The 27,520-nt window shown below is 47.6% G+C and overlaps 1 protein-coding gene and 1 non-coding gene across 2 annotated transcripts in view; one reads left to right on the forward strand and one right to left on the reverse strand.

Annotated features, from left to right (window-relative positions):
* Nucleotides 1-7,416: 7,416 nt before the first annotated feature.
* Nucleotides 7,417-7,489, reverse strand: TRNAM-CAU (transfer RNA methionine (anticodon CAU)). Its single transcript has one exon. It is a non-coding gene; the product is annotated as a tRNA-Met (tRNA).
* Nucleotides 7,490-7,883: 394 nt separating this feature from the next.
* The window catches only part of MAP1LC3A (microtubule associated protein 1 light chain 3 alpha), a 52,203-nt gene continuing 32,566 nt past the window's right edge, over nt 7,884-27,520 (forward strand). Inside the window, exons 1-2 of the mRNA XM_063960234.1 lie at nt 7,884-8,133; nt 26,659-26,714. Of these exons, the coding sequence (XP_063816304.1) occupies nt 8,094-8,133; nt 26,659-26,714 (96 nt within the window). The 5' untranslated portion in view covers nt 7,884-8,093. The remainder of the gene's footprint in view (nt 8,134-26,658; nt 26,715-27,520) is intronic.

Below are 27,520 nucleotides of genomic sequence, written 5' to 3' on the forward strand. Positions count from 1 at the left end.
TAAATATTACTTTTTATCTTTTAACTATTAATAACAACAAATGTCTCAGCACGTTATCACTAGTGTGTGGCAATCAGGAGAATGAGGTACAGACAAATAATACTAAACAAGAAATACAGGTGTGTGTGCTTATGCGTACGTTCGCAAAACAGAAACTAAACAGGTTTTAAAAGACAATAACGTACTGTTCCTACCTTCCGGTTCCGGATTCCTTCAGCACTCCTTACTAAGCGAAGCAGACGCTTATCTGGTCAGCACTACGAGGAATATTACCTCCCGCCCTTTGCTGACCGATAATGTCTGCTGAAATTACCTAGTGCAGATATGTGAAGAGCGGGCGAGTCCCCAATTGATAAAGCCTAATGATATATCCTATATTAAACACGCTAAAAGGTTAAGAGACTCAGTACGCTATTGGAGTATGTGGTACCGTAAGGGTACGCACTTAGCGTAGCGGACGCTTAGCCGTGGACGAGACGCACGAGCTGCACGTTCGCTCACGGCTTAATGCGTAGAGGCAAGCACGCTATAGGCTGCCGACTAACGTAACGATACGCTATCAGCATAGCGGACGCTCGAGACCACGAGGAGATCACAAGCGGCGCTGACGCTCACAGAGTTAAACCTTTATAACTATACCATAAATAATGTACTTATACTGTAAACCTTTGTGCAGTGTTAGGGTGTAAATGCAACACAGTGTAACCTTGTTAATTTAAAAGCTGTATGAGCGTATGTGACGCTCTGAGAACACTTAGCAATATAATAAACACTCAAATACCGGTCTAAAGGTCTAACACCTTTTAAGGGAGAGAATGAACGTTCAATTGCAAAAGAATACACATTACAACTTATACACTACCAAACTAACATAAAATACCTAACCGAATTACTACACGTTAAAATACAATAGCGGCACAATTACATTTAAGGGGAAAGAGAGAGAAAAATGGCTTACAACAAAATAGGAGATAAATATGGTTGCAGAGAACTTACGCACAAGGGGAAACAATCGCATGCGCCTTTCTGGATATCCAGCTCCCGATTATCAGTGATGAGAACCGTTGAGAAGAGTAGAGAGCTGGCCCAGGTCGGCTTGTCTTTATATACACTTACACACAGTACAGTACAATGGTCCCTACATTCTTATTGTTCATTGGACACAGGAATCCGTCTCCGCATTATAACAAAAGGTCATAGGTTGGTTCATACAGGTGGGCTGTGACTATTTCAAACTGCTCAAGTGGGAGGAAAACTCAGGTTTCCCGCCGCATGGGTAATAAACTGCAAATATAGCAAATGTCCATAAACTTCTTATGGCCATAACTATACGCACGAGCGATTAATCCGTTTCTAACCAACACCGGAATATTGCTAATTTAATACTCTTCCGATGGATACTAAACACCACTGTGTCACCCCTGTCTGACCCTTCGTATCAAACAAAGAGGGATCTCTCTGTCTCTGAACATACTACATTGACTAAACTTTCAGATTCTATCAAAGGGACCATAATCTACAAAATACATTATATGACTAAAATATGTAACGATCGAGTCGCCCGCTAGACGCACACAAACTCTACCGTAAATGCGCATACCGTGCGCCTGCGAGTGCACGCGACTGCGAGTATACGCACGCACGGGAGGGCTCATGCACGTGCAGTGGGCACACGCATGAGGTGCATATATGGCAATGTGCAGCGTGATATTTTTCTGACTTTGACAAGGGGCATAGAAGGGAGGAGCCAGCACACACTATTCATTTCTTAAAGTGCCAGGCTCCAGTGGACCCGATCAGTGGCGTAACTAGAAGTTTTTCTCCCCCAAGCCAAAAAATTCTTCGGCGCCCCCCCCTCCAACCCCCCATAATTGGCACCATGAAGGGGACAAACATGCCGGCGCGCGCCACCAAAAAGGGGTGTGGCTTCTTTGGAATAGGCGTGGCTTTGCATAATGGGGCGTGGTATTCCCGGAAAAGACTTCCTTATACCCCAGTTTTGCAACCTGCACGCCCAGACGTTAGCCACCACTGGAAAGAAAAATAATCCTGATTCATGCCCCTTACATTATTTGTCATTTTTCCTCCTTATAGTAATGCCCAGTATACATTATGCCACATACTGCAATGGCCCTTAGACATTATTCCACGCACAATAATGCACATGACACAATATGCACACACCATAATGCCCCCGACACATTATGCCACACACCGTAATGCCTGTGACACATTATGCCACACACCGTAATGCCTGTGACACATTATGCCACACACCGTAATGCCTGTGACACATGACGACAGGAATCGCAAAGCCCGTTATACATTATGCTACACACTGCAATGCCCCTGATACATTATAGCACATACAATGTCTGTGACACATTATGCCACACACCGTAATGCCTGTGACACATTATGCCACACACCGTAATGCCTGTGACACATGACGACAGGAATCGCAATGCCCGTTATACATTATGCTACACACTGCAATGCCCCTGATAGATTATAGCACATACAATGCCTGTGACAAATTATGACACACACTGCAATGACCCTGAGACATTATACAACATACCACAATGCCCGTGATATAGTATACAACACACAGTAATGCCCGACACATTATGACACATACCGCAATGTCCGTGATACATTATGCCACACACTGCAATGACCCTGAGACATTATACCACATATCACAATGCCCGTGATATAGTATACCATACACCATAATACCTGTGACACATACCGCAATGCCCGTTATACATTATGCCACACTGCAATGCCCCTGAGACATTATACCACATACCACAATGCACGTGATATAGTATGCCACATACCGTAATGCCTGTGACACATTATGACGCACACCGCAATGTCCGTGATACATTATGCCACACACCGTAATGCCCATTACACATTAAGTCTTACAGTAAGGCTTCTAATTACTTTTAAATTACCTGCTCGTTGCCAGGGGTTTCATGCTCTTGGTTCCATGCACGGTGCCAGGGGTTTTCATGCTCAGGGTGTCATGCTCGTTGCCAGGTGTTTCATGCACTGGGTGTCATGCTCGTTGCCAGGAGTTTCATGCACTGGGTGTCATGCTCGTTGCTAGGGGGTAGTGCTTGTTGCTAGGGCTGTGCTCCCAGTGCCACATATGTCCCCAGTGCCACATATTCCCCCACGGTGCCAGGTACTCACATGCCCCCAGTGCCAAATATAGCCCCCCCCCCTCCCCCAGTGCCACATATGCCCCCAGTGCCAGATATTCCCCCACAGTGCCAGGTGCTCACGTGCCCCCAGTGCCAAATATAGCCCCCCCCCATGTGCCAGGTACACATGCAGTGCCATATATCCCCCTCAGTACCCCCCCCAGTGCCATATATGCCCCCTCAGTGCCATATATGCCCCCACACTTCCCCCCCAGTGCCATATATACCCCCTCAGTGCCCCCCCAGTGCCATATATGCCCCCTCAGTGCCCCTGTGCCATACATGCCCCCTCAGTGCCATATATGCCCCCTCAGTGCCCCCTGTGCCATACATGCCCCCTCAGTGCCATATATGCCCCCTGTGCCATACATGCCCCCTCAGTGCCATATATGTCCTCAGTGCCATATATATGCCCCCTGTGCCATACATGCCCCCTCAGCGCCATATATGCCCCCTCAGTGTCTCCTGTGCCATACATGCCCCCTCAGTGCCATATATGCCCCTGTGCCATACATGCCCCCTCAGTGCCATATATGCCCTCGGTGCCATATATGCCCCCTGTGCCATACATGCCCCCTCAGTGCCATACATGCCCCCTCAGTGTCTCCTGTGCCATACATGCCCCCCAGTGCCATATATGCCCCCTGTGCCATACATGCCCCCTCAGTGCCATATATGCCCTCAGTGCCATATATGCCCCCCCGTGCCATACATGCCCCCTCAGTGCCATACATGCCCCCTCAGTGTCCCCCCCCCCTCGCTGCTGTGAAGGAGGGACAAGGAGGGCACAGCGTGCGCCTCTCTCATGTCCCTCCTGCATCTCCGTCTCTCTGGTCTAATTAAGGAAGTGCCGGTTCGTGAGCCAATCAGAGCTCACGAACGGCACTTCCATTATTAGACCAGACGGACGGAGACGAAAGGATGGACACTGGAGAGGCGCGCACGGCGCGCTGTGCCCTCCGTGTCCCGTTACAGCAGGGAGGGAGAGGAGACAGCAGATTGACATGCGGACGCTCGTCCGCATGTCAATCTGCTCTAAATCAGTGGCGGCGCCCCCGCAGCCCCTCGCCCCCAAGCCACCGCGAGGGCTGCGGGGGCAGTAGTTACGCCACTGGACCCGATCTATACCCATGGTAATTTACTATTCTCCAGTATCCACTACGGACTACGAGAAAAGGAATTACTGGTAGGTATTAGATTCCTATTATTTGCATATTCCCTTAAGGTTAAGGAGACTACCATATAACCTATAAGCACACCCATTTATGCACCAGGTTAAGGTGAATTTACCCTCAGATACACTTACACCCGCTCAGGTCATAAGCACTAAAAAAAAATTTTTAACACTGGTTTTATGTAGACCGGCAGTGTTACCCACTGCCTTATATCATAATAAAAGCACAAATTCATACAAAGAGAGGGCAGTGAGGCGTTAGACATTACACAAATAAGAGTATAGTATTTTTGTAAATAGAAATAACAAACTTGAAATGAAGGAAATCAATGCAAACTTGCAAAGACAATCCACCAAAGTAAGTCTGAAATCTGTGTTTCAAAGTTCAAGCCTATCCCACCAACTGTTCTAGGGTCCGCAGCCATCATATTTAGTAGAGCCACATGCACCATCCCCATGCTAGGTGCAAGAGCTCCAACTGAAACAGACATGCCTTACCCGTATGCATGATTCAGAATCATGTGCAAATGTACACACACTCCCAGGTCACTCATGACAATCCCATCAGCTATAGCCGCCCAGAAACACCGACTTCACGGTGGTCTCCCTTTACACAGCATGCAATACACACCACCAATTTACTACTTCAAACATATTGTACAGCACCTGTCCCCACCATGTTTTGTGATTTAGATGCATACGCAGTCGGCTCGAAAATGTAGTCCGTTTTCAATGATGCGTCCGACTGAGAATAAGGGCCGCAAAGTTGGTAAAATCTTGGCATTTGGTCATTGGAGCCACGCTGCTAATTCACTTCTGGTGTTACAGTGGTCAGAAGATGACAGGTCACACGGGCAGACAAGTCATCTTCCAGCTCTAGTAATCACCATGTCACATAATTATTCAATCAGTTTCAAATAGATCAGGCCTGGTCAACCTGTGTCTCTCTAGATGTTGTGAAACTACATATCCCAGCATGTCCTGCCACAGTTTTAGCATCCCCTAACAGCAAAACTGTGGCAGGGCATGCTGGGACTTGTAGTTTCACAACAGCTGGAGAGTCGCAGGTTGGCCAGGCTTGAAATAGACTGTCACTGTGCATCACTGTCATATTTGAAGCACAATTGCTTGGCCCATACAGGCTGCAATATGTCACCATGCCTGGCCACCTTAATGTCTCTTTATATTATTCTTGTAAGGAGGCTTCCCAAGGAGCCACCTGCCCTCAAAAATATGAATTGTTCCTACAGTAGTAACATTGCATGCCTATTATTGGAATGAGCCATTGTGTCTATTTATGGAGGTCATTCCCTGTCACTTCATGTAGGCTATCTTGAACACACAGTGAGTAATATTTCCTGCTGTTTGGACTGGACACAGAATGAATTCTGCATGACCTATACAGTACTGGGAGGCAATCATTTTGCTGATTGTCGGGATCCCGGCAGTCAGGAGACCGATGCCGAAATCCCGACACCTGGTGAAATACCGGCAGCCGGAATTCCCACTCGGGTGGGGGAATATAACCCTGTGGCGACTGGGGGTCGCCACCGGTACCAAAGGATGGTGAGCGCAGCGAGCCCGCTAGGGGACATGCTGTGGTCACCGCCGGTATTCCGGCTGTCAGGATCCCGGCGTAGGGCTCCTGACCACCGGGATCCCGACAGCCGGGATATCATACAGATCCCCCTATACGTATAGGCAGAAAATACTGTATATTATTGCTGGGATGGCAGATTACTTTTTCTGGCATTTTTAGATAAATCTCTTACCGTGTTCTTACATGTGTTTACAAACAATAATAGCGCCCCACCCCCGCACACACACGTATAATTAGTCAGCAACACATTTGCATTAAAAAATGGGCAAATATGTAAAATGACACATAATGAATCACTAGTGTACATGTAAATAAATACATATACATAACAATATAATAAGCATTACATATATACATAAACAAAATTTTTATATATATATATATATATATATATATATATATATACACACACACACACACATAAAAAATAATAAACATCAGTGTCTTCCCTTTCTGCTCTAAGTTTTGCTCTGACACCGTGTCCTGCCCAGTCTTGCTTACATGTGGTAGTGTTGTATGTGTGGGGCTAATCTGCTAATGTATGCTGTCCAGTGAATGAATAATCATCTGAAACTAGCAAGCAAACAATCAGCACTTAATCTTACATAGTTTGGGGTTAATGGGTTGCTTGCAGAGGTCATCCAGCAAAATCAAGGAAAATGGGAAATGACTTAAAAAGGAAAATATTTTGCCTGTTGCCCTAGGACTGAGCCTGCCCAGGCCTGTATGGTAAATACAGCCCTAGAGCCATGTTACTACATCTGATGGCTGACAATCACTATATTAGCTCTGTTTTCACACAAGGTTTCCATAACTAAATGTCATATACTGTTAGATAAAGTCACCCTAGAGCTCAAACCCATCACAGTGGTAGCACCCTGTGGCACTCTTGCTGCTGTCGAACTATACATCCCAGCATTCCCTGTCACATTTTTGGGTGTTTAGACATGCTAAACCTGTGGCAGATGCATGTGTAGTTCCACAGAAGCTGGAATGCCACAAGTTACCTACCTCTACTAATCAGAAGCCAAATTACTAAGTATAAAGGTGCAAAGCAGGTAATAAATCACAAAATCTATATCCAACACCACTTGGATATAAAATCGTTTTATGATGTAATTAGATTTTATTAAGATAAATCTACATATGGATAAAGAAAGACTGCAGAAATACTGTCATATCAGTGACTTTAACATGTCATTAAAACTGACACCTAAAACATTAATACCACTGAAAGCGTCATGTACCTGGACTATATATAGCAACAGGCACCCTGTCCTGATGTGTTGCCACTCATGACACTTTCCATTCTGAGAAATGTTAATACAAGGGGAATAGATTTGTGTATGAAGAAACATGGGAAGTGTTGTATCTAGCAAACGTTATAAAGTAGAATAAACATTATTCTAAGGTTAAAAATTGCATGCCCCGTGTGAGGATCGAACTCACGACCTTCAGATTATGAGACTGACGCGCTACCTACTGCGCTAACGAGGCGCTGCTTACCTGCAGTCACCCCCAGTATCATTACATCACTGTATTAGGTTCTGGAAATAAACGTTTTATTTTCTATATAAAGTGTTGCCCAATACTCTCTTACAGAATATCTTATCGTAGAGCTTTCTTTATACAATGTCAACTACACCTTAATCCCCACATATATGTATGTAACTGAACATTTACTTGAATATAGAAATAGCAACCTGTATTTGTGGTGAAAATAAATCAATTCCAGCCGCATATCTATAGACACAGTATATATTACAGTATATATACAAATCCCGTGCCCAGCAGCAAGGTGCACAAAATTAGCACTGTATAGGAATAGCCGCTAGGTGGCGCCAGTTGCGTGAATGTTTTCCTCTTTCCAGCCTCCCCCTTTATGACGTCATACAATTGGTTACATTGTGCCCGCACTGAGTGAGAGAGGGAGAGAGAGCCCCACAGTGTCACAGAGAGAGAAACAGAGAAGACGAGATATCGGGTTAAAGCTAAAGGGGACCGGAGTGTAACAGGGAGGGAAGGATTGGCGAGAAGCTGGGGAATCAGGTCTGAGAAACCCGGTCGTGCGTGAGTAATATCGGGACTGACAGACCCCAAGATGCCGTCAGAGCGGCCCTTTAAACACAGGAGGAGCTTTGGTAAGTGCCTGATTCCTGGTGGGTGAATTCTATTTTTATATTGTTTATGTGACGGTCTGTAGTGTTGGTTTGCTGAGACTGAGTATACACCGCTCTCTCAGACCCTCTTCTAATAATCTGTGGTCAAATCTTTGGACCTTGGATACAAACCCACTGGTGTCGTATTATGTTCTGGGAATCTGCAGTCAGGAGATCACTGGTCTTTATATAAAACTGTCTGACCCTGCCTGTTAACCTACAGGCAGTGAGTCGATTGATAAGAACTACACAGAAAACAGCACTGTATGATCCTGTCCAGTCTGCATGAGAGTCAAAATATCACTAAACATCACCAGAAATATAATAATAAATATCACATGACTTCACAATAATCTATAGCTAACACTGGTCATATCCCAGCACTTCATCTTTCCTGTCCTGATAATCAGAGGACAGTAACATGGTAACCTCTATGTTTGTGTGTGGTATTTGTGTTCTTTTTAGAAGAACTAAGTGGCATATTTGCCATGAAAAAGTTAATATTTATTATCATCACTTGTACAATAAATATACTGAAGGTCAGAATGTTTTCACCCAGTTACTAGATAGCTAATAACAGGTGCTGCTTGCGTCACATGATGTTTATCCTCTTGTCAGTCACAATTTTCTCAACTGTTGTGTTTCCTGTGATTCATCCGTTATGGAATCTGGAGCAATCCGTTTAAATTGAACCTGTCCTATTTGTATGTATTCCATTTCCGGAACTCTACCAACCACCTGTCATGCAGTGGCAATATTTTCTGCAATGGAACATATTGATGCTATATAAGTAAATGTTAATAGATAATAATCGCAACAATTTCCAGTGTCAATAAATGGTAAAGCTGTGATATAGGAGTACTAGTCATACTTAATGACAAAATGGTTAGATACAGTATCTACAGCTAGTAGATTAAGATATCACATGGTATATACATCCTAGCATATACTGTAGATTAGCTACTGTATAAGAATTAGTACAGTATATACAGTGTTGTCACTACAACAAAAGCAGCCCATATGGTTCTAATGAGGCCCAGCAGTGTACTTTGAGCATGCTTCCGGGTCAGCACATATAGAGTAATGCACCAGATGGATTTCTTTGCGCGTGTGCTGGTCACCATTCATGTTTGAAAGTGCAAAGTGGGCAGCCTTCCCCAAATTATGCTAAGGGGCCCATCAATCAAGTGTAACACTACTGGATATGAAGCTGGTTTAGCTGGCATCCCGTGACTCTAGCTGCTGTGAGGCTACAGGCAACAACATGCATGCTGAGACCTGTAGTTTCACAACACCGGAAGAACCACAGGTTGCATAGCACTTGTATAAAGGATAAATGGCCTATTTTACTGCCATATCATATTTATGTTTCCAGTCTGTTTACTTCGGTTCAAGTCTATCTGTAAATGGTACTTGTAGGCTGTAACTTATTTAGCATTAATATAGAACTGTAGCATCTTCCTAAACATGGAGTCACTGTATATGGTATTGTGCATTATTCCAGTATTTCCATCTGAATTATACACAGAAGGAGGTGGCTCCTATCCAGAGCATATCCTTCCTGGAGCAAACACGACGCCCTGCTCTCTTCCTCCACACATGGCTATTTTAATCTATGACTTCTCTGTCTTGTTTTTAAACATGAGCTTTATTACAGCTTAACCCATTATAATCTGAGTTTTCTCATATCATGGCTTTTCATTACTGCATATTGCCGGCCCTGTCAGGACAGGGTGATATGATGAGTCACTTTTAGGACTCTCCAATTGGTAGCCCTGGTACAGCCCTATTTACTGTGTATGCAAAGTGAACGCAAGGGGGCAGTACAGTAACCATTTTCTTTTTAGTGTTATTGTCACTTATATTCCTATAAGCTAATGGATAGATGGACATGAACATATGGTGTGCCGTTCACTGAGAATGCCTAGGACACTGTAAATCTCTTTATACAAAAGCTCATTCTAAGCTGGTATATTATTTGTAGTACACATGTTATACGTGAATAACATATAGAAATATTTTATTGACGGGGCAATGAAAATCTGTGGTTTAGCATCAAAAGTAATGAGTGATGACAAGCAGATGTTTCAGGCCTCACGGTTTAGCTCTTGGCTTATCAGGTGGAACATTACTCTTACTTAAAAGTGGAAGACCTCAAATTTAACAATGATATGTAGGTTTTATTCAGGTCGCATCGCGACCGCAGTTTTGCAGAAAGGTGCACAGGTCCCGTCCTGCGCGTGCTTGAGCAGTAAATGAGAGAGGATCGCATTAACTGTGAACGCTTCTGCTTGATTGACAGGCAGAGGCGTTTGTGGGGCAGAAGGTGGCGACCGAGCGTTTTCAGGGTGTCGTTGGGGAAAAAGGGGCGCGTTGGCAGCATTTTAAGCATGGCTGCATGTCACAACTATCGTGAAAATGGCGCCGGGACTCCTGCCATCGCAGCCAGGCTGCGCCAGCAGGAGGTATCCACAATTTGTGTGACCACTCTGTAATTGTGATGCGATCGCAATTACAGCGTGATTGCAGTGGGTGAGCGCTGGGTGGCATGCTGGGCGGCCTTGGAAAGCAGAATCTGCAATTCTTACTGAATAAGGTCCTGTGTCCACAGGGCTGAAGCCACGATTGCCTGGGTCATGCTAGTCCCTGATGAGAAGAGATCACAGCTCTATTAGAAATGACTGTTATTAGCACTCTGATTTCTAATTTTCCCTTTTGTGTTTTATTCGATGTCTGTCCAATATGCAAACTGTGGCGAGAAATACTGTAATTTCCCAATATGCTGTCCATCATATTTTAGGTTGTAGTGGTCCTGGATTTGCATGGCCTCATGTGACCTAACCAATGACGTGTGGTGAGGTCATAGACTGGGGAGGCACTGATGGGGATATATATCTCTCTCAATCAGTGCAATACCCAGCTAGCGACCCCCCCCCCCCCCCCTCTTCCCCCTCACCTGTGTGTCCGGACAGTGTAGGCGCTGCTGCTGGCTGGGAGAAGAGGCAAGAGAGCTGCTTCCCACCGCTACCGTCTTCATGGCCACCGCTACCGTCTTCAGGGCCACTGCTCCTCGCTCCACCGCTGTTGTAGCCGGGTGCCCAGGACACCTCCAACATCAGTCACCACCAGGACCCACTGCCACGTCCGCCCGTCGCGTCGCGTATGGGTGATTGGACAGCGGATCCAGCACTGGATCCGCTGTCCAATCACAGCTGCCTCGCTGACATGGGGGTGGTGTCCCTGTCAGCGAGGCACTTAAGTGCCGCTTTCAAGATTTTTTTTTTTAATGGCCTTTTATAGCCCAGTGCTTGGGCCCCGCCCCCTGCTCTGTCCCATTCCCATTGTCTACGGGAGGCACTGCTACCAGTGCCTCCCAAACTGATTTTAGGAGTTAAAATTATTAGAATAAAATAAAGAAGATACTTATGACACAGAATATGTGTCATAAGTATCTTCTTTGTATTATTTTAATAATTAATCACAGGGAAGGCACTGCCTCCCCTGCCTGCATGTCCCTGGATCTAGCCTGCCTTCTTTTGTATCGGCCTCTAATGTTGGTGTTCTATGTGAGCAGATCAGGTTAATATATATATAGTCATATGTCCAACACGTCAGTCCAATTGCAGCCAGTGTTCTCACCCCCATGATTTAGCACGGCAACATTCACACTTTACGTCAGCTCTTACTCGCCCAATTTTGTTCAGAGCCGTGTAGGGCTGTGTACAAAATTGTGTGGATTTGAGATAAGATCAGGCGACAAGGGGTCCAGGATGCGGGACCACTGCCGGTTTTTCTACACTGTTGCAACAGCAACTTGCACCCTTTTATCTACAATTAGATTGACTCTTTAGATGTTACAGCCTGATCCCATGGGGCACAATTAACACAATTGGACACATACAGTAAACAGTCAACATCCATCCAAAATCTTCTGACATTTGAAAGATCACAATTAGATGTCTACTGGGATCTGTGTTTCTCTGACGTCCTAGTGGATGCTGGGTACTCCGTAAGGACCATGGGGAATAGACGGGCTCCGCAGGAGACTGGGCACTCTAAAGAAAGATTTAGGTCTACCTGGTGTGCACTGGCTCCTCCCCCTATGACCCTCCTCCAAGCCTCAGTTAGATTTCTGTGCCCTGCCGAGCTGGATGCACACTAGGGGCTCTCCTGAGCTCCTAGGAAGAAAGTATATGTTAGGTTTTTTTTATTTTCAGTGAAACCTGCTGGCAACAGGCTCACTGCATCGAGGGACTAAGGGGAGAAGAAGCGAACATACCTAAGTGGTGGTAGCTTGGGCTTCTTAGGCTACTGGACACCATTAGCTCCAGAGGGATCGAACACAGGACCCGACCTCGTCGTCCGTTCCCGGAGCCGCGCCGCCGTCCCCCTTACAGAGCCAGAAGCAAGAAGGTCCGGAAAATCGGCGGCTGAAGACTTCTGTCTTCTCCAAGGTAGCGCACAGCACTGCGGCTGTGCGCCATTGCTCCTCATGCACACCACACACTGCGGTCACTGATGGGTGCAGGGTGCTGGGGGGGGGGCGCCCTGAGCAGCAATATTAACACCTTGGCTGGCGAACTGGCACCATATATAGCCCCAGGGGTTATATAGGTGCTTATTAACCCCTGCCGGAACTTTTACAATAGCGGGAGAAAGCCCGTCGAAAAAGGGGCGGAGCCATCTCCCTCAGCACACTGGCGCCATTTTTCCTTCACAGTTCCGCTGGAAGGAAGCTCCCTGGCTCTCCCCTGCAGTCCTGCACTACAGAAAAGGGTAAAAAAGAGAGGGGGGGGGGCACAAATTAGGCGCAGTATAAATATATTATGCAGCTATAAGGGGAAAACACGTTTTTATAGGTGATATCCCTGTGATATATAGCGCTCTGGTGTGTGCTGGCATACTCTCCCTCTGTCTACCCAAAGGGCTTTGTGGGGTCCTGTCCTCTGTAAGAGCATTCCCTGTGTGTCTGCTGTGTGTCGGTACTGCGGTGTCGACATGTATGAGGAGGAAAATTATGTGGAGGCGGAGCAAATGCCTGTGATTGTGATGTCACCCCCTGCGGGGTCGACACCTGTGTGGTTGGACTTATGGAAGGTATTGCGTGAAAGTGTCAACTCCTTACACAAAAGGTTTGACGACATAGGACAGCCGGCTACACAGCTTGTGCCTGTTCCAGCGTCTCAAATGTCATCAGGGGCTTTAAAACGCCCGCTACCTCAGGTGACAGATACAGACGTCGACACGGATACCTACTCCAGTGTCGACGATGATGAGACTAGTGTACCCTCCAATAGGTCCACCCGTTACATGACTGAGGCAATGAAAAATGTTTTGCACATTTCTGATAATACCCCAGGTACCACAAAAAAGGGTATTATGTTTGGTGAGAAAAAACTACCTGTAGTTTTTCCTACATCTGAGGAATTAAATGAGGTGTGTGAGGAAGCGTGGACTTCCCCCGATAAGAAATTGATAATTTCAAAACGGTTATTGGCAGCGTACCCTTTCCCGCTAGAGGATAGGTCACGTTGGGAAACACCCCCTAGGGTAGATAAGGCGCTGACACGCTTATCAAAGAAGGTGGCACTACCGTTTCCGGATACGGCCACCCTGAAGGAACCTGCTGATAGAAAGCAGGAAGCTACCCTAAAAGCTATTTACACACACACGGGCATTATATTGCGACCAGCGATTGCATCAGCTTGGATGTGCAGTGCTGCTGCTGCGTGGTCACATTCCCTGTCGGATAATATTGATACCATGGATAGGGACAATATTTTGCTGACGATTGAGCATATAAAAGATGCAGTCTTATACATGCGTGATGCACAGAGGGATATTTGCCGACTGGCATCAAGAATAAGCGCTATGTCCATTGCCGCCAGAAGAGGGTTATGGACTCGGCAATGGTCTGGCGATGCCGACTCTAAGCGGCACATGGAAGTTTTTCCCTATAAAGGGGTGGAACTGTTTGGGGATGGTCTGTCAGACCTCGTTTCCACAGCTACTGCTGGGAAATCGACCTTTTTGCCACAGGCTACCCCACAGCAAAAGAAAGCACCGTATTATCAGGTACAGTCCTTTCGGCCCCAGAAAAATAAGAGGGCTAGAGGCTCATCCTTTCTGCCGAAGGGCAGAGGTAGGGGGAAAAAGCTGCAGCACACAGCTAGTTCCCATGAGGAGAAGTCCTCCCCTGCGTCCGGTAAGTCCACAGCATGACGCTGGGGCTGCTCAGGCGGACCCGGGTACGGTGGGGGCCCGTCTCAGGAATTTCAGCACACAGTGGGCTCTCTCACAGGTGGATCCCTGGGTCCTTCAAGTAGTGTCTCAGGGGTACAGGCTGGAATTCGAGACGTCTCCCCCCTGCCGTTTCCTAAAATCTGCCTTACCGGCAACTCCCTCTGCCAGGGAGGCAGTGTTGGTGGCTATTCAAAAACTATATTCACAGCAAGTGATTGTCAAGGTACCCCTCCTTCAACAGGGAAAGGGTTACTATTTTACAATGTTTGTGGTACCGAAACCGGACGGTTCGGTGAGACCCATCTTAAATTTAAAAGCCTTGAACACTTATATCAAAAGGTTCAAGTTCAAGATGGAATCGCTCAGGGCGGTTATTGCGAGCCTGGACGAGGGGGATTACATGGTCTCCCTGGACATCAAGGATGCGTACCTGCATGTCCCTATTTACCCTCCGCACCAGGAGTACCTCAGATTTGTGGTACAGGACTGTCACTATCAGTTCCAGACGCTGCCGTTTGGGTTATCCACGGCACCGAGGGTCTTTACCAAGGTAATGGCAGAAATGATGATACTCCTTCGCAAGAAGGGAGTTTTAATTATCCCATACTTGGACGATCTCCTGATAAAGGCGAGGTCCAAAGAACAGTTGGTAGTGGGGGTAGCACTTTCTCGGGAAGTGCTACAACAGCACGGCTGGATTCTCAATATCCCAAAGTCACAGCTGGTCCCGACGACACGTCTTCTGTTCCTGGGAATGATTCTGGACACAGACCAGAAAAGAGTGTTTCTTCCAGTGGAAAAAGCCGAGGAGTTGTCATCTCTAGTCAGAGACATCCTAAAACCGGGACAGGTGTCGGTACATCAATGCACACGAGTCCTGGGAAAAATGGTAGCTTCGTACGAGGCGATTCCATTCGGAAGGTTCCACGCAAGGACTTTCCAGTGGGACCTGTTGGACAAATGGTCCGGGTCCCATCTCCAGGTGCAACAGCGGATAACCCTGTCGGCAAGAACCAGGGTGTCGCTGCTGTGGTGGCTGCAGAGGGCTCATCTACTAGAGGGCCGCAGATTCGGAATACAGGACTGGGTCCTGGTGACCACGGATGCCAGCCTTCGGGGCTGGGGTGCAGTCACACAGGGAAGAAATTTCCAAGGACTGTGGTCAAATCAGGAGATTTCGCTTCACATAAATATTCTGGAGCTAAGGGCCATTTACAATGCCCTAAGCCAAGCAAGGCCCCTGCTTCAGAACCAGCCGGTACTGATCCAATCAGACAACATCACGGCTGTCGCCCATGTAAACAGACAGGGCGGCACAAGAAGCAGGAGGGCAATGGCAGAAGCCACAAGGATTCTCCGATGGGCGGAAAATCATGTGTTAGCACTGACAGCAGTGTTCATTCCGGGAGTGGACAACTGGGAAGCAGACTTCCTCAGCAGGCACGACCTCCACCCGGGAGAATGGGGACATCATCCAGAAGTCTTCCAAATGCTGGTAAACCGGTGGGAAAAACCACAGGTGGACATGATGGTGTCCCGCCTCAACAAAAAGCTAAAAAGATATTGCGCCAGGTCAAGGGACCCTCAGGCGATCGCTGTGGACGCTCTAGTGACACCGTGGGTGTACCAGTCGGTTTATGTGTTTCCTCCTCTACCTCTCATACCCAAAGTACTGAGAATAATAAGAAAGCGAGGAGTGAGAACTATTCTCGTGGCTCCGGATTGGCCAAGAAGAGCTTGGTACCCGGAGCTTCAAGAGATGCTTGCAGAGGACCCTTGGCCTCTGCCGCTCAGACAGGACCTGCTGCTGCAGGGGCCCTGTCTGTTCCAAGACTTACCGCGGCTGCGTTTAACGGCATGGCGGTTGAACACCGGATCCTAAAAGAAAAGGGTATTCCGGAGGAAGTCATTCCTACGCTTATTAAAGCTAGAAAAGATGTAACCGTACAACATTATCACCGCATTTGGCGAAAATATGTTTCTTGGTGTGAGGCCAAGAAGGCCCCAACGGAGGAATTTCAACTGGGTCGATTCCTGCATTTCCTACAAGCAGGTGTGACGTTGGGCCTCAAATTGGGGTCCATCAAGGTCCAGATCTCGGCCCTGTCGATTTTCTTCCAGAAAGAACTGGCTTCACTGCCTGAAGTTCAGACTTTTGTCAAGGGAGTTCTGCATATTCAGCCTCCTTTTGTGCCACCAGTGGCACCTTGGGATCTCAATGTGGTTTTGGAGTTTCTGAAATCACATTGATTTGAGCCACTTAAGACTGTGGATTTAAAATATCTCACGTGGAAAGTGGTTATGTTGTTGGCTCTGGCTTCGGCCAGACGTGTGTCAGAATTGGCGGCTTTGTCCTGTAAAAGCCCCCATCTGATTTTCCATATGGATAGGGCAGAGTTGAGGACTCGTCCTCAGTTTCTCCCGAAGGTGGTATCAGCTTTTCACTTGAACCAACCTATTGTGGTGCCTGCGGCTACTAGGGACTTGGAGGATTCCAAGTTTCTGGACGTAGTCAGGGCCCTGAAAATTTATATTTCCAGGACGGCTGGAGTCAGGAAAACTGACTCGCTGTTTATTTTATATGCACCCAACAAGCTGGGTGCACCTGCTTCTAAGCAGACTATCGCGCGCTGGATTTGTAGCACTATTCAGCTGGCGCATTCTGCGGTGGGACTACCGCAGCCTAAATCTGTAAAAGCCCATTCCGCAAGGAAGGTGGGCTCATCTTGGGCGGCTGCCCGAGGGGTCTCGGCTTTACAACTTTGCCGAGCTGCTACTTGGTCAGGGGCAAACACGTTTGCAAAATTTTATAAATTTGATACCCTGGCTGAGGAGGACCTGGAGTTCTCTCATTCGGTGCTGCAGAGTCATCCGCACTCTCCCGCCCGTTTGGGAGCTTTGGTATAATCCCCATGGTCCTTACGGAGTCCCCAGCATCCACTAGGACGTCAGAGAAAATAAGATTTTACTCACCGGTAAATCTATTTCTCTGACGTCCTAGTGGATGCTGGGAACTCCGTAAGGACCATGGGGAATAGCGGCTCCGCAGGAGACTGGGCACAAAAAGTAAAAGCTTTAGACTAGCTGGTGTGCACTGGCTCCTCCCCCTATGACCCTCCTCCAAGCCTCAATTAGATTTTTGTGCCCGAACGAGAAGGGTGCAAGCTAGGTGGCTCTCCTGAGCTGCTTAGAAGTAAAAGTTTAAATAGGTTTTTTATTTTCAGTGAGTCCTGCTGGCAACAGGCTCACTGCATCGTGGGACTAAGGGGAGAAGAAGCGAACTCACCTGACTGCAGAGTGGATTGGGCTTCTTGGCTACTGGACATTAGCTCCAGAGGGACGATCACAGGTTCAGCCTGGATGGGTCACGGAGCCGCGCCGCCGGCCCCCTTACAGAGCCAGAAGAGCGAAGAGGTCCGGAGAAAGCGGCGGCAGAAGACGTTCCTGTCTTCAAATAAGGTAGCGCACAGCACTGCAGCTGTGCGCCATTGCTCTCAGCACACTTCACACTCCGGTCACTGAGGGTGCAGGGCGCTGGGGGGGAGCGCCCTGAGACGCAATAAAAACGATATAAAAACCATATATGGCTAAAAAAAATGCATCACGTATAGCTCCTGGGCTATATGGATGCATTTATCCCCTGCCAGTTTCCTGAAAAAAGCGGGAGAAAAGGCCGCCGTGAAGGGGGCGGAGCCTTTCTCCTCAGCACACAAGCGCCATTTTCTTTCACAGCTCCGCTGGAAGGACGGCTCCCTGACTCTCCCCTGCAGTCCTGCACTACAGAAACAGGGTAAAACAGAGAGGGGGGCACTATTGGCAGCTAATATATAAATACAGCAGCTATAACAGGGAGTAACACTTATATAAGGTTATCCCTGTATATATATAGCGCTCTGGTGTGTGCTGGCAAACTCTCCCTCTGTCTCCCCAAAGGGCTAGTGGGGTCCTGTCCTCTATCAGAGCATTCCCTGTGTGTGTGCTGGGTGTCGGTACGATTGTGTCGACATGTATGAGGAGGAAAATGATGTGGAAGCAGAGCAATTGCCTGTGTTAGTGATGTCACCCCCTAGGGAGTCGACACCTGACTGGATGGTAGTAATTAAAGAATTACGTGACAATGTCAGCACTTTGCAAAAAACTGTTGACGACATGAGACAGCCGACAAATCAATTAGTGCCTGTTCAGGCGTCTCAGACACCGTCAGGGGCGCTAAAACGCCCGTTACCTCAGATGGTCGACACAGACCCTGACACGGATACTGAATCCAGTGTCGACGGTGACGAGACAAACGTAATGTCCAGTAGGGCCACACGTTACATGATCACAGCAATGAAGGAGGCATTGAACATTTCTGACACTACAAGTACCACAAAAAAGGGTATTATGTGGGGTGTGAAAAAACTACCAGTGGTTTTTCCTGAGTCAGATGAATTAAATGAGGTGTGTGATAAAGCGTGGGTTTCCCCCGATAAAAAACTGCTGATTTCTAATAAATTATTGGCACTATACCCTTTCCCGCCAGAGGTTAGGGCACGTTGGGAAACACCCCCTAGGGTAGATAAGGCGCTCACACGCTTATCAAAACAAGTGGCGTTACCGTCTCCTGATACGGCCGCTCTCAAGGAACCAGCTGATAGAAGGCTGGAAAATATCTTAAAAGGTATATACACACATACCGGTGTTATACTGCGACCAGCGATCGCCTCAGCCTGGATGTGCAGCGCTGGAGTGGCTTGGTCGGATTCCCTGACTGAAAATATTGATACCCTGGATAGGGACAGTATATTATTAACTATAGAGCATTTGAAGGATGCATTACTATATATGCGAGATGCACAGAGGGATATTTGCACCCTGGCATCTAGAGTAAGTGCGATGTCCATTTCTGCCAGAAGAACGTTATGGACGCGACAGTGGTCAGGTGATGCGGATTCCAAACGACATATGGAAGTATTGCCGTATAAAGGGGAGGAGTTATTTGGGGTCGGTCTATCGGACCTGGTGGCCACAGCAACGGCTGGAAAATCCACCTTTTTACCCCAGGTCACCTCTCAGCAGAAAAAGACACCGTCTTTTCAAACCCAGTCCTTTCGTCCCTATAAGGGCAAGAGGGAAAAAGGACGCTCGTTCCTGCCCCGGGGCAGAGGAAGGGGAAAAAGACTGCACCATGCAGCCTCTTCCCAGGAGCAGAAGCCCTCCCCCGCTTCTGCCAAGTCCTCAGCATGACGCTGGGGCTCTGCAAGCAGACTCGGGCACGGTGGGGGGCCGTCTCAAGAATTTCAGCGCGCAGTGGGCTCACTCGCAAGTGGACCCCTGGATCCTGCAGGTAGTATCACAGGGGTACAAATTGGAATTTGAGACGTCTCCCCCTCGCCGGTTCCTGAAGTCTGCTCTACCAACGTCTCCCTCCGACAGGGAGGCAGTATTGGAAGCTATTCACAAGCTGTATTCCCAGCAGGTGATAATCAAGGTACCCCTCCTACAACAGGGAAAGGGGTATTATTCCACGCTGTTTGTGGTACCGAAGCCGGACGGCTCGGTGAGACCAATTTTAAATCTAAAATCTTTGAACACTTACATAAAAAGGTTCAAATTCAAGATGGAGTCACTCAGAGCAGTGATAGCGAACCTGGAAGAAGGGGACTGTAAGGTATCTCTAGACATCAAGGATGCTTATCTCCATGTCCCAATCTACCCTTCTCACCAAGGGTACCTCAGGTTTGTGATACAAAACTGTCATTATCAGTTTCAGACGCTGCCGTTTGGATTGTCCACGGCACCACGGGTCTTTACCAAGGTAATGGCCGAAATGATGATTCTTCTTCGAAGAAAAGGCGTATTAATTATCCCTTACTTGGACGATCTCCTGATAAGGGCAAGGTCCAGGGAACAGTTAGAGGTCGGAGTAGCACTATCTCAGGTAGTGCTACGTCAGCACGAGTGGGTTCTAAATATCCCAAAATCACAGCTGATTCCAACAACACGTCTACTGTTCCTAGGGATGATTCTGGACACAGTCCAGAAAAAGGTGTTTCTCCCGGAGGAGAAGGCCAGGGAGTTATCCGAGCTAGTCAGGAACCTCCTAAAACCAGGACAAGTGTCAGTGCATCAGTGCACGAGAGTCCTGGGAAAAATGGTGGCTTCTTACGAAGCGATTCCATTCGGAAGATTCCATGCAAGAACTTTTCAGTGGGATCTGCTGGACAAATGGTCCGGATCGCATCTTCAGATGCATCAGCGGATAACCCTATCTCCAAGAACAAGGGTATCTCTCCTGTGGTGGTTACAGAAGGCTCATCTTCTAGAGGGCCGCAGATTCGGCATTCAGGATTGGATGCTGGTAACCACGGATGCCAGCCTGAGAGGCTGGGGAGCAGTCACACAGGGAAGAAATTTCCAGGGCTTGTGGTCAAGCATGGAAACGTCTCTTCACATAAATATCCTAGAGCTAAGGGCCATTTGCAATGCCCTAAGTCAAGCAAGGCCTCTGCTTCAGGGTCAACCGGTATTGATCCAGTCGGACAACATCACGGCTGTCGCCCACGTAAACAGACAGGGCGGCACAAGAAGCAGGAGGGCAATGGCAGAAGCTGCAAGGATTCTCCGCTGGGCGGAAAATCATGTGATAGCACTGTCAGCAGTGTTCATTCCGGGAGTGGACAACTGGGAAGCAGACTTCCTCAGCAGACACGACCTCCACCCGGGGGAGTGGGGACTTCATCCAGAAGTCTTCCAAGTGATTGTAAACCGTTGGGAAAAACCAAAGGTGGACATGATGGCGTCCCGTCTCAACAAGAAACTGGACAGATATTGCGCCAGGTCAAGGGACCCTCAGGCAATAGCGGTGGACGCTCTGGTAACTCCGTGGGTGTTCCAGTCGGTATATGTGTTCCCTCCTCTTCCTCTCATACCAAAAGTACTGAGAATCATAAGAAGGAGAGGAGTAAGAACGATACTCGTGGCTCCGGATTGGCCAAGAAGAACTTGGTACCCGGAGCTGCAAGAGATGCTCACGGAGGACCCGTGGCCTCTACCTCTAAGGAAGGACCTGCTCCAGCAGGGACCTTGTCTGTTCCAAGACTTACCGCTGCTGCGTTTGACGGCATGGCGGTTGAACGCTGGATCCTGAAGGAAAAAGGCATTCCAGATGAAGTCATCCCTACCCTGATCAAGGCCAGGAAGGATGTAACTGCAAAACATTATCATCGCATTTGGCGAAAATATGTTGCGTGGTGTGAGGCCAAGAAGGCCCCTACGGAGGAATTTCAACTGGGTCGTTTCCTACATTTCCTGCAAGCAGGATTGTCTATGGGCCTAAAATTAGGATCCATTAAGGTTCAAATTTCGGCCCTGTCGATCTTCTTCCAGAAAGAACTGGCTTCAGTGCCTGAAGTTCAGACGTTTGTCAAAGGGGTACTGCATATACAGCCTCCTTTTGTGCCTCCAGTGGCACCTTGGGATCTCAATGTAGTTTTAGGGTTCCTAAAATCACATTGGTTTGAACCACTTGCCACAGTGGATTTGAAATATCTCACATGGAAAGTGGTAATGCTGTTGGCCCTGGCTTCAGCCAGGCGCGTATCAGAATTGGCGGCTTTATCCTATAAAAGCCCTTACCTGATATTTCATTCGGATAGGGCGGAATTGAGGACTCGTCCTCAATTTCTCCCTAAGGTGGTTTCAGCGTTTCACATGAATCAACCTATTGTGGTACCTGTGGCTACTAGGGACTTGGAGGACTCCAAGTTGCTGGACGTAGTCAGGGCCCTGAAAATATATGTTTCCAGGACGGCTGGAGTCAGAAAATCTGACTCGCTGTTTATACTGTATGCACCCAACAAGCTGGGTGCTCCTGCTTCTAAGCAGACGATTGCTCGTTGGATTTGTAGTACAATTCAACTTGCACATTCTGTGGCAGGCCTGCCACAGCCAAAATCTGTAAAAGCTCATTCCACAAGGAAGGTGGGCTCATCTTGGGCGGCTGCCCGAGGGGTCTCGGCTTTACAACTTTGCCGAGCAGCTACTTGGTCAGGGGCAAACACGTTTGCTAAATTCTACAAATTTGATACCCTGGCTGAGGAGGACCTGGAGTTCTCTCATTCGGTGCTGCAGAGTCATCCGCACTCTCCCGCCCGTTTGGGAGCTTTGGTATAATCCCCATGGTCCTTACGGAGTTCCCAGCATCCACTAGGACGTCAGAGAAAATAAGAATTTACTTACCGATAATTCTATTTCTCATAGTCCGTAGTGGATGCTGGGCGCCCATCCCAAGTGCGGATTGTCTGCAATACTTGTATATAGTTATTGTTACAAACAAATCGGGTTGTTTATTGTTGGAAGCCATCTTTTCAGAGGCTCCTACGGTTATCATACTGTTAACTGGGTTCAGATCACGAGTTGTACGGTGTGATTGGTGTGGCTGGTATGAGTCTTACCCGGGATTCAAGATCCTTCCTTATTATGTACGCTCGTCCGGGCACAGTATCTTAACTGAGGCTTGGAGGAGGGTCATAGGGGGAGGAGCCAGTGCACACCAGCTAGTCTAAAGCTTTTACTTTTTGTGCCCAGTCTCCTGCGGAGCCGCTATTCCCCATGGTCCTTACGGAGTTCCCAGCATCCACTACGGACTATGAGAAATAGAATTATCGGTAAGTAAATTCTTATTTTCTCGTAGTCCGTAGTGGATGCTGGGCGCCCATCCCAAGTGCGGATTGTCTGCAATACTTGTAAATAGTTATTGTTACAAAAATCGGGTTGTTATTGCGAGCCATCTGTTCAGAGGCTCCATTGTTATCATACTGTTAACCGGGGTTCCTATCACGAGTTATATGGTGTGATTGGTGTGGCTGGTATGAGTCTTACCCGGGATTCAAAATCCTTCCTTATTGTGTCAGCTCTTCCGGGCACAGTGTCCTAACTGAGGCTTGGAGGAGGGTCATAGGGGGAGGAGCCAGTGCACACCAGGTAGACCTAAATCTTTCTTTAGAGTGCCCAGTCTCCTGCGGAGCCCGTCTATTCCCCATGGTCCTTACGGAGTACCCAGCATCTACTACGGACTACGAGAAATAGATTTACCGGTGAGTAAAATCTTATTATTTTATTTTTTTATGCTCACAATCAGGGATTTTCCTCAAATTCCATCTAAATCAAACTTGCACACCCTCAGATTGCAGTTTTTTTTCTGCACCTTACACCAGTTAGTTTGAATAAACACTGTAAAAAAAATAAGAAAGAGAGCCTGTGATCTAACCAACAATTGTGGAAGTATTTTGAGTTCTGCTACATTGGATGCGGTCAGGATCCCTACAGTCAGAACACCAACAGCGGGATCTCAACGGTTAGAATCCCGGTAGATCCTGCCGGTAAATACGGGGGATTAGGGTTAGGCTGCTGGGGAAGAGTTGTGGGGTCTGGGGGGTATAGGGTTTAAATACTTACTGGTATTCATTGCAGGGACGTGCAGTCAGGGGAGGCAGTGCCTCCCCTGACATTAATGATGAAAATAATACAAAGACGATACTTATGACACATTATGTGTCATAAGTATCTGCTTTAGCCTTTGTATTATTTTAGTAATTTGTACCTGTTTAGAAGCGGTCCTGTAACTGTGTTTGAGGCAGCGCTGTCAGTGCCTCCCGCTGTCTGTGTGTTAGGGCTGGAAGCGGGGGGTGGGGCCAGGAATTAGGCAGGAGAAAGGCATTGGAAAAATCCCTATAAGCGGCACCTACTTGCAGTGCCACTTTGAAGCGGCGATTGGGCAGTGCCTGATTAGGGGAGGACACTTTGCGGCTAGAGGAGACAGGCACATCACGTGGCCGGTTCCGTCAGAGGCGGGGGCGCAGCGCTGACTAAGCTGTATGGAGAGCGGGGAAATCAGTGGCCGCGGCGGTGATAAGGTGATCTCTCTCTCCTCATTATGCTGCTTCCACTCTTTCTCCGCTATTATACAGCTAAGATTCAGCCATCTCACATGGACTATTGCAGCCTCCTCTCCATACTTCTATCCATCCTCTATGCTGCTGCTTTGTGTTAACTTAATTTCCTCTTGTTTCACATCAGCTCTCACTCTGCCAGTTGTTGCACAGGCTCCCTATCCCCTGTCTGTTCCACATCTATAAAGCTATACAGTATGTCATGAGTCTCCCTTTCATCTCCAGCATCCTTCCCATGCACTGTGTTCTGCAAAGATTTCCACCCTCAACTGATTGCTACTTCTTACTCCCACTCCAAGCACTGTTTTCCACCTATGGCACTCTTTCCAAAACCCACTCAGGATATGCACTTGTCTCCACAGCTTCAAACACACCCATAAAAACCTCATATTGACATAAAAGCCAGCCAGACCCTTTTCCTAACAAACTCCCCTACGCTCCCACAGTGTCATCCCCTGTTGTACAGCTATTTTGATTGTAAGGTCTCACCAGCAGCCTTATTTCTTACGTTGTGTAACTGTCTGATTTGTAACGTAATATACTGTTGCGCCTATGAACCATGCTGCACATCAAGCCTAGCATAGGCGGATCCAGAGGGGGTGGGGGCACTCGGGCCCGTGCCCCCCCCCCCTGTCGTTTGAGTTCTTTTTTTTCTTCAAAAGGAGAACAGCAGCACTACTGCTATGTCCGTCAGTCAGATTTGAAAGAAGAGCCGGCAGGCACTGGGACCCGCCGCGGCTCTAACAGCAAATCCGTGTGGTAACCAATGGGGAGGCTGGAGCTGCACCGCAACCTACCTCCCCCACTGCCAGCCAGCCAGAGTCCAGCCCAGGCACGGGGTTCAAATGCCAGCATCGAGTAAGACTGTTACTTATGACGGCGCAGAAGGCTTATTGATTCGTATTTGTGGGCTATGGGGCAGTGGCGGGCATTGGCTCGGCGGCAGTAGGGGTGATCAGTAGGATTCGGCGGACATTATGGCTGCAGTGCCTCACCAGTCACTGACCTCACCGCACGCCACTGATTCATTGGCATCCTGACTGACAGGATACTGACTGCCAGGGATTCTGACATACCAGACAGGATACTGACTGCCAGGGATTCTGACATACCAGACAGGATACTGACTGGTATGGGAAAATGTGTCACAGGAATATTATTCACATTTTCCTTGCTGAAATGCTTACCGTCTCCTTTAAAGGTAATAATTACCTTTTAAATCTCTATCCAGACTAGCTTGCAGCTTTTTCAGAAGCCTTCGAACTAGTGGTCCGATAAGGCATTTCCAGAAGTGAAACTAGAAGAGTCGCAGTAGTTTATTACTAAACATTCACAGAGAGACTAAAGGTGGGTACACACTGGCCGATATATCGGCCGTTCTCTTGAACAGCCGATATATTGCTGGTCTGTCGGCCAGTGTGTACGGCCGATACGTCTGTGAACTCCGTCGTTTACAGACGTATCGCGTCGGCCCCGCAGCACAGCCAACGGTCAATATATCTACCGATATATTGGCGCGTCGCTGTGTGTGTACGGGCGGTCGGCCGACCGCCCGTACACATGCTGCGGCGGCCGGCGTTTATGGACAGCTGAACTGGGCGGGCGTGTGTACACACCCGCCCAGTTCATGACGTCAGTCCCCGACGGATCGGGCAGTGTGTATGCATAGCACACTGCCCGATCCGTCCATAGATATATCTGCCGATCAATTAATCGGCAGATATATCTTCTAGTGTGTACCCACCTTAAGGGGGACATGTACTAAGCAGTGATAAAAGTGGAGAAGTGAGCCAGTGGAAAAGTTGCCCATGGCAACCAATCAGCATTGACGTAGCATTTTAATTTGCATAGTATAAAAGTATACAGAGCAGCTGATTGGTTGTCATGGGCAACTTCTCCACTGGCTCACTTCTCCACTTTTATCACATCTTAGTACATGTCCCCCTAATTTAGGTTACTGCCAGCAGTGGAGGCAGCAGGAACCTACAATCAGAAGGTGATTATGGAGAGAAAGAAAAGAGAGCCTAGGACAGTGTTTCCTAACCTCGGTCCTCAGGCACACTAACAGTACAAGTCTTAGTGCTATCCAGGCTTCAGCATAGATGGTTTCATTAAAATAACTTAGGTACTAAGTAAGTCACCTATGCTTAAGTATGGCTATCCTTAAAACCTGGACTGTTCGTGTGCCTTGAGGATCCTGGTTGGGAACACCTGGCCTAGGAGGACAAATTGCACCTGTGTCCTCAGACTATTGATTTTTCTCTTGAATCTATGCTCTTTCTTGGTCATCCTCCCGTATATCATCCAATCTTGCTGTCCCCTTTTTTTTCAGCTGAAAGATGTGCTGAGGTTCGTCAAATCCGTGAGCAACATCCCAGTAAAATCCCGGTGAGTACCATACATTATTACTCACAAGAACAAAACCTTGAGTGTTAATTAAGGACACGTTGTGTATGCCAAACCATCTCTTTTTCCGTGTAACTAAATGACTTGCCTTAAGGTGCGTACACACTGGTCGATATATCAGCCGTCCTATTTATTTATATCGCAGGTCCGTCGGCCAGTGTGTACAAGCGATATGTCTGTGAATGTCGTCGTTCATAGACGTATCACGTCGGCCCTGCAGCACAGATGACGGCCAATATATCTAACGATATAGTCGCGCATCGTGCTGTGTGTGCGGGCGGCCATACACTTGCTGCAGATGCCGTCGATGATTGACAGCACAACTTGGCGGGCGCATGTAAATGCCCGCCCATTTCGTGACATCAGTTCCAATGGATCGGGCAGTGTGTATGTACAACACACTGCCAGGTCTGTCTGTATATATATATCTGCAGATCAATTGATCTGCAGATATATCTACAAGTGTGTACCCAGCATTAGATATTTTAAACCGTTTTAGCATACTTTCATGCTTTTCTGTTATAAAAAATGTTTGATGTATGCAGTAGAATGCAGAGTACCAAGTAACTGGATGACTGTTAAACTATTTAGTAGCAGGACCTTCAGGTGCATTTATATAAGTCAATTGGGAGTTGCATAAAGTCTCACTGATCATGCTCGGGAATGGACGCACACAAGTACAGCTGATGAGTCATGCTCATTTTGATCACATCTACATTTACAACCAAAGATGCAGAACTGGGGTGTAATGGACTGTGTGTAATATTTATTATTATTATTTTTATTAT

The sequence above is a fragment of the Pseudophryne corroboree genome, chromosome 3, assembly GCF_028390025.1.
Source record: "Pseudophryne corroboree isolate aPseCor3 chromosome 3, aPseCor3.hap2, whole genome shotgun sequence".
Taxonomy (NCBI): Eukaryota; Metazoa; Chordata; class Amphibia; order Anura; family Myobatrachidae; genus Pseudophryne; species Pseudophryne corroboree.